The 8534-nt window shown below is 38.4% G+C and overlaps 1 protein-coding gene and 1 long non-coding RNA gene across 2 annotated transcripts in view; one reads left to right on the forward strand and one right to left on the reverse strand.

Moving 5' to 3' along the window:
- Positions 1–4178, reverse strand: part of LOC128810192 (collagen alpha-1(XXVIII) chain-like) — a 33434-nt gene extending 29256 nt beyond the window's left edge. Inside the window, exons 1-3 of the mRNA XM_053982836.1 lie at positions 4019–4178; positions 2664–3232; positions 1495–1515 (exon numbers count right to left, since the gene is read on the reverse strand). Of these exons, the coding sequence (XP_053838811.1) occupies positions 1495–1515; positions 2664–3232; positions 4019–4178 (750 nt within the window). The remainder of the gene's footprint in view (positions 1–1494; positions 1516–2663; positions 3233–4018) is intronic.
- Positions 140–3454, forward strand: LOC128810198 (uncharacterized). The gene is made up of 2 exons (XR_008437973.1): positions 140–257; positions 3307–3454. It is a non-coding gene; the product is annotated as an uncharacterized LOC128810198 (long non-coding RNA).
- Positions 4179–8534: the final 4356 nt, after the last annotated feature.

Consider the following 8534-nt stretch of genomic DNA (forward strand, 5'->3'; position numbering starts at 1 on the left):
AATAGTACAAATCAGCACATTTTAATGGAAGAGATAGAAAACACACTCACATTTCCTTTAAGTTACTGTATGGCTAGTTTAAATACACCTGTAATGACCAGAAATTATATTTACATGTTTTACAGAAATCTTTTAACTATCAGTTTACCACTCATCCAGAATGTGGCCTCCTACACTCCATCCAGAATTTTGTATCATTCCTACTCCTAAATTTTCAATCATCTTGATAATGGCTTTACCTCCAAACTCTTCACAAGGTCAGTTTATGGGTATGCTGTGTCTGTTTTGTTTTCATTACTAGGCACTGTAGAGATAGCCAAGAAGATGAAGTAAAAAAGCATCTTACATCCCTTTACTTAATTCCATTGTGTGCAGGATAGTTCATAGTTTAGCTCTAGCTAGATCTATAAACAAAACATGCATGGATATATTCTTTTAGTTAATGCAACTCATTATAACACTTGATAATCTTTCTTTCTCTTCTGTCATATCTACCATCACGTGTCGCAGTCAAACACAAATACATTATGGTATGTATTTATGTAATTTTTAAGATCTTTTTGAATCTTTAAGATCATGACAGAGTTATCACAGGTACTGGAGTTATTTTTGAAGGATGGATAAGGAATGTAATTTTTATTTCTGGTTTAGTTATTTATTAAACCTCTGCTCATCTTGAACATGTCTAGAAGTGAAGGGTTCAAAAATTATTCTTATCTGAATATCCAAATTAGTCACAATATGTTTTCCAAGGCTAACATTGACTGTCTTAATACTTCTATATTGATGGAGAAAATTTAACATGTCAGTGGAAATGAGTGAAAAATGAAATGTTTCAAAGTTTTGCAAACACTCATACTATTTAGCAGTTTGCTTGAGCTGCTTAGGAGAACATTTTTTGTCTGAGATAACTGTGCCTTAAATAGCCCTAACATCTTTAAAAAGAAAACTAACTTTATTCCCTACAAAATGCCAGCCAGACCTATCAAAGCCTGCAGTCAGGGTGACACAGCATGAACAAAGTGGAAAAAAGCAGTGCTGGGGCTCTGAGATCTTACCCTTTTTTAAACCCTCTCACACAGGAAGAGAGTTAAGGGTTAGAACTGCCCTGTCTTCAGCTCTGCGTCATGTTTTCTTTTGCACTGAGTCTGTCAGAGGACGTCAGGATGTATCAGCAAATTCTTGCTAGCCTGAATACTCACACATCGTTTTTTGGGTTTTTTTTTGAAAATACTTTAGGTTAGCAAATTACATTAGTAATTAGGAAATTAATAAATTATTAATTACTAAATGCATTAGTAAATTACCTTAGCATAGCAAATTAAAGCTCTGTCCTGCAAATTCAAAAAGTTTAACTTGAAGACAATCCCATTAGACTCAGCATTTAACCAGCTTCCTGAGCTATCAGTTTTCCTGAATTACGCTTCCTTATATTTGTAAACATCTATATTAAGCAGTAAGTCTACACAGGAAAAAAATACTTAAAATATTTACCTCTTCCTCAGACAGGTCTTTCTGTAAAAGACAGATATTGAAAACAACATTAGAAACTTAAAGTCTTAATCCAACTCTACAGAAAAGACACTGCAAGATGTGAAAATAAGTTCAGCAACTAGCTAATTAAATTATACAATTAATATATTGACTAACATTAATTAAACTTTAATTTTTGAGAAACATTCTAGCAATCTCTAGAACATTATTTAAACCAAACAGCAGCCATATTATTGAAAGAAGGCACCTGAGGATGACTACCTGTTTAGAAGAGGTAAAATAAAGTGTGTTTTGTTACTTGAGAGGTAGTTACTGTGACGCAGGAAGCAGGGATAGTACCAGAGAAGATGGGAAGTGTGCTCTTCAGGGAACCAATGCAAAATAGAAGGCTGTCAAAGTGAAGGACAGGAAAGCCAACACAGGTACATGTTCTAGGCCTGTGTGAGATCACTTTGGTGTCCATTTCATTGCAGAAGTCCCCTGGTTGTTATTCATAATTCTAGTTTATATCTGTGTGCACGCACAGATAAGGACTCCATCCACAGCTTGTGTCACCAGGGTTATAGGCTAGAATATGGCTCTATTCTCCATACTTTGCAGGGAATGTTTTTTATATATTAAGTTTAAATAAAGAAGAAAGGCATCAAAACAAAGCTCAATTTACATATCTCCTCTTTATTATATGGTAGATTTTCCATGGAAATTTAAAGATGTCTATCACCAAGTTCAAATTTTATCTGAATTGAGCTATCTCCATGGTCTGCAAATTTATTTTCACTTCTACAAGAGCTACATCTTTTTCTGATACAAAAGGCAACTTCACTTTCCTACTTGTAACAGAACAAAGCATTAGGATGTAAAAAAAAATGGGTTTTTTTTAAGACAAGAGATTTGAAATACCTTTCTTAGGAGGATAAACAAAGATAAAAATAATGTTTAAATCTAATTCAGTTTGCAGTGTCAAATATTTTGGATGACAAGATCTGAATGGTGGGAAGAGAAAGGAAACCTGTATTTTGGCACAGTGATCTCATTAATAATTGGGCTAGTTTAACATGTAAAATGTACAAGTTTCTTCAATGGTATATTGAAGAAACGTATTTTCAAATTTTGGGAAATAAGATTTACATGCGTTCCTAACACTATTTCAAATTCTTTCTCATACATACCATTTCTTTGAGAACCTTCTCCACAGTTTCTTTCTCCTGGAGGTTGAAAACAAACCTGGATGCTGGGACACTGGCCAGGAGCCGGAGCTTGGCAGCATTGCTAACCTCCTCAGCCACTCTGGTCATTCCCATTGTGAAAAATACTATTCCTTGGTGTTTAGCATCGGCTGTAGCTGCAAAAATATCTGGGTTTCTTGGATGATCCACTCCATCAGTGAAAAGCACGGCTACTTTTACACTACCCAAAGTCCCTTCAGACATGTAGAGCTGGGTAAGATTAGTTATAGCATAAGTTGTGTAGGTGCCATGACCTATGTGGGCGATGGGAGCAATGTGGGATTTGAATGCTTCAGGACCTTTCCAGTCATGGAAAGTTTGCTCTATGAAAACAGTGCTGCTGTACTGAAGTAAGGCCATCCTCCAGCGCAGAGTACGTCCAGAACTAAGCTGCAGACTTTTCATTCTGTCTACTGTTTGCAGTACAAATTTTTTCTGTTGTTCATGATTGTAGTCCTTAGCACTTTCGGAGCTGTCCAGTAAAAAAGCAATTTCCAGAATGCAATCTTCATCTAGAATAAATAGGTATGTTGGTGAGTGGAGTGACTTCATACTAAATCTCATTCTACCCTTACATATATTTTAGGATTGAAGAGTGGGATTGGAATTATGGAAAGTTTTGATGACATCTGTGTTCACAAGTGTAAGCCTTTCAAGAAGATAGAGCTGATAGAGGCTGAGGGATTTGCTCCAGAACAGATACCCCAAGGAATAAAGAACTGACGGTGTGTTGATGTCATGTAGTACGAAATGAGAAATGTTGTAGTGTTTTTTAAATTTCATTCTGTCATCTTGCCTGGTATTTCACTGTATATCCTACCAACATTGGTGGAAGTCATGTATAAGAAAATGAGGCTTACTGAACAAGACACTGGAATGTGATTTGACAGAGCTGGATTTTGAGTGAGTGAGTGTCAGTACTGTCCCTAGTACTAACACTCACATCCAGTGACAAAAATTTCCAAAAGCAGGATCTGTAGAGTATTAATTTTCTAAACTACCGATGACATTACTTCTATGAAAATAAAGTTATACAGGCTATTATTCTTATGACAGTAAGAGGCTTTCAGCCACATTATAACAAAATACAGATGCTATCTCCTTTCCTGAAATACACAAAAGGGAGAGAAAAGATGGGAATAAAAATATAAAAGTGCAAAAATAAGGCATGTGCAAATGTAGGATGAAGCAAACCTGGCTGATTATAAGCATCTAGAAGGCAAGTTAACCATATAATCCAGAATCCAACTAAATCAGGATGTTTAAAATCACACGTATTTTAAAATTACAATATTCACCTTGATCACTTGAGCTGGGATATTTTTCTACAATATTTGACAGAATGTGTTTAGGTTTTGATCTTCTCAATCCATATATCTTCTCTTCCCTGAGATTTTCTGCTAAAAACTCATGATGCTCAAGTATCCACAAAAGCCACCAGAATCTGAGGAACATCATTTGTTTCCTAAACAACACAAATAAAGAAGCACAGCAGTACAAGGATGATAAAACATGATTCAATTTTGCTTCAGCTTAGCAGTCTTGTATTAGCAGTCTTGTTGCTTAGCAGTTGCTTAGCACTCTTGTATTTTAAACTGTCATCCCTAAAAACAAGCTGATTTTGCTTTCTTTGGGTAAAATCTTTCCAAAAACACATTATAAATAATAAATGGAGACATACTGGAATGATTTTCAAGCATAGTGCATATCATTCTAGCACGTGACACACTGGAGACACACTATTACAAACACATTTCAGTTCTCTTTCACTGCCTGGTATCGTTTGTACAAGCCATGGCTGTACCCATGTGGATGCACTGTGAACCCCCAGTGTAATTCACAGAGGTGTGTGTTTCTAAACCTGCTTTTTCCATGGCTGACATGGAGAGAAAGAGGTACCAAGGCAAACCTCAGTTTTTCCCTGCTCTCTTTACTTTAAGAACTGACAGCTGTGCACATTTCTCCCCACTATCCCAGTCCCCCGGCCTCAACAGTCCTATGGAGAACAGTCATGGCCTGAGGGTGCTGTCAAGGCATGATTGTACCTGCTGTGCAATGCTGGGGACGTGGGCTTAGAGTCCTGAGCCTAGGCTCAGCAGCTACCTACTGATAGGACTTTTTTTCCTTCAGAAGGGATTGTAAGTGTTTGTCCTGGCCTCAATGCACACTCAGAGTAGCTCACAGGCTTCTCAGGGTCTGATAAATCATTCCTGCTGCACTTCGGTTTGATTGCCATCTCCCTGCAAACTCTCCCCAGGTAGCTACAGTGCATACCAAAAGGGCAGTTTGGTGGCAAGAATGAACCTCCCAGGAATGAGCATAAGTCATCTGACTCATAAAATTCCCTAACACATCTTTGACTGCAGGGTTTCTTGATTTCTAATAGTTTAGGGTGGGAATTCCTGTGCCCACAGACACAGACATAGAGGGCAGGGGGTCCTTACCTCAATGCTCCTAAGCAAAAGGCTGCGCAGAGATGCAGGATGCTGCTCTGGGCTCGCTGGCAGCTGCGTTGCTCTCCCTGTGTTGGGTGCTCTGTGAGAAAAGGAGGGAGAAGCCAGGCGGCAAGCTCATGTGAAAATCGGTGTCATATGTCAGGAGGGGCCAGCAGAAAGAAGAAAGGCAAACAGCAATCCTGGCTCCCCCTCCTCCGCACCCAGCCGCTCCTCCTCCCACCGGGGCTATGCATATTACGTTCTAGGTTTAGTCCCCACAGCCGTTTACACACGAAAATGCTCATCCGTAACTGGGACATGAATGGAAGAGGGCTGTTCTTACTCCAACACACTTCCCTACACACCAGCCCAGTTCTGTTCACCCTCTTCTCCCATCACTACTATACACACTTTACCCTCATACTTTTGCACCTCTCTCATGCTTGACTAGGCAGCTTTTTGTAATGCGCATCATGTTGTCAACATCATCGTAGCAGCTGATGGCTGTAGGATCCCTTTCAAGCGTAGAAGGATCTCCTCATAATGAGCAATTACTGTTAACTACTAAACTAAAAAGATATTTGCTTTTGCACGAATTTGGCCAACTGAAATTTCAGTTCCTGGTGAAACTGTCCACCATGAGATGGTCAAAAAAGGCAGGCCAGTCTGAAAGCCAGTTTCAGTTTCTGCAGATTTGTCTTTGTCACACATCTCCTTTTAAAGACTATAATAGGGAACAATGACTGACACATAGCATGATGGCTTCAGAATCTAAGCTGGGTGGCTAAGGATCCTGAAGGCTATCTCTTTTACCAGTGATTGCAGCTTGTCACCTAATTCTTCAAAGATCCTCAGAAAACTTTGCATTCTAAATTAACATATTAAACAAGTTGCTTTTTTCACAGAAATACCTTTTTTCTTTTACTGTGGACTACTAATTTTCCACCAACAGACACACAAAGAAGACCCAGTGCTAACTGCTGTCCTCCTTTCCATCTTCTTCCTGTCCAGCCAGCTCAGCCCACTTATCACAGGCACAGCCAAGGTTGAAGAGATTGTGGGGAAAGAATGCAGCTTTGGCTCCAGTTCAGATATGTGAGAGAGACTGGTAGGACAATGCAGCTGGATGCTGAAGCCATTTGCTACGGTTCTAGCCCCCTTTTCTATTTTCCATATTTGCTGGTAATTAGTCCAAAATTGGTGAACTAGGATGGCTGAATGCAACTCTGTATATTATACGGCTGCTTATCCTTACCTAAGCTGAAACTAACTCAGCTACAGCTATTTGTGCCACAATTACAGCTAAGGAAGAATCTTCTGTCAGGGCTGGAAAGAACTGATGTTTATTTCTCTCCAGCCACTTTGATTTTTCTGTGCTTAGACTGTCATATTCAGATTTTGATTAAGGCAAGGAATGAAAAGGCAGTATCTTCCCATTTAGGAACACAAATTATATGGCATTTAACTGAAGTAAAGGTATAAGAAATCTCCCATATCCCCTAAATCTTAATGAGAAAAAATTCTAATTTTAGCAAGAAAAAGCACATTATTTATGGTTGGGATTGTATGCCTCCCATAAGTGAAGCATTGTGATTCTTTCATTTTCACTGCTAATTCCTATCTCAAAACATAGCTGGCAAATATTTTCTTAATTAAGTAACTATTCTGCTTGCATGTTTAGTAGCAAGTTCCTGGCTTCAGGCTATTTCCTTTTATGGGTGAATAATGTTTACCTTTGGGACAATTTTTTCTCTTTTTATCTTGGCCAGATGCTACTTTAAAAGCTTAGTGAGGCCTACACATTTTTATACCTGTTTGCATGGTATTATTCTGTCCAAAATTCCAGCTATGTGACATAACACAGTACAGTTCTAGACTTGCAGTCTTCTGAACTTGTGAAGTTCTTAATAGCTGCAATATTCTTATAGTGACAGTTTATCAAAAGCTGAATGATACCAATGTAAAATATGTATGCCCTGATACATCTGAGATAACTCTTAAAAATAAAAATTAACAGCAAGACTTCTTGCCTCATGTACCATAAACTTTACTAAGTGCATATTTAATATTTTAATTACATTATTCTGTATGTATTTTTAAAATAAAATGAATGCTTTAAAACCTATGCTAAGGAACATTCATGCTGTCATTTAAGTGTTATAAATTTATTGCTGTTTTAATTTTTTTTGTAAAGGAGTAAAAAAGTGGTTTATTTTTTCTTAAGGAATCTAGACATTGGATGTTTCTGCACACAATTGCATTTCCATTCCACTCATATTTAAACATATTTTAGTATTTTTTACATCTCTGGGAGATGACACTACAGACTTCTGTACTTAGTTGACTAAGTTGGGCCCAGCTATCTTACCTCATATATGCTTCCAACATTAAGACTGGTAACTGCAGGAGTCAAAGACTGACATGAATATAAGGCTATGTTATGGTTGCACCAACTGAAGCTGAGATCACAGATACAGCTGCATATTCAGATCTCTGGATTTTTTTCCATCACTTTAAAATCCAAGAGTTCTCAGCTACCTGATCCCAGTATTTCAAAGCTTTGAAATGAGGTATTTTTTTCTTTTTTTCAAAGAATATAGGAGTTTATGAGAGCTATTTAAAATCACATCTAAATAGGTCATACTCAGTCAAAGGGATTTCCTTATCGTTTTAGAACCATGAGGAAAGGCATCATGAAGAAAGATCTGCAAGATCTTTTTGCAAGTGAGTGTGTTTAAGCACTTTTAGGAAAGGAAAAAAAGGTGATGTTTATACCCCTTTGTTGGTGGCATTACCATTGCCTAGGTGGTGACAGCTTTAGAGCTACATGAGGGTTGCAAGAGCACTTGAGGGGACACTGAATGAAGAACTGGGCTTAGATGCCACTGCTGTGGTATAGCATGACCTCTTGTGTCAGCAGCAGCCCTCACTATTGCTTCCTGATGGGCAGAAGTAGCAGCAAGCCTGACAGTTCCAAACTTCTTCCCCAGAGCTCTCTTTATCTGCCCCTCCCTTCTGTCTGTGGGTACCTCCTTTACACAGACTCTTGAGCCTGGTCTGGCTCAACTGTGATTCCTTCATCCACTGTTCAACAAAATTCAATACATTATTGAGAAGCCTTGAGTAATTTCTCTTAAGATAATGTAACTAATGTCTTCTAGTGTTATATCATGTCACTAGAATGTGATAGATTCCTGACTAGCTCTTCAGCTGTCCTACAAGCCTGCAACATCACTGGATGTGGAGTAATCATGAGCCAGCACAGCTGGCAAAATGCCATCTGAATATTTCCATATGCTAAAGGAATACTGACCCACCAGGGAGGCCAGTTTGTGGGAGCAGCATGAAGCAGATAGACCATGCCTTTGATTTTCCTCTG

The sequence above is a fragment of the Vidua macroura genome, chromosome 7 (assembly GCF_024509145.1).
Source record: "Vidua macroura isolate BioBank_ID:100142 chromosome 7, ASM2450914v1, whole genome shotgun sequence".
Lineage (NCBI taxonomy): Eukaryota > Metazoa > Chordata > Aves > Passeriformes > Viduidae > Vidua > Vidua macroura.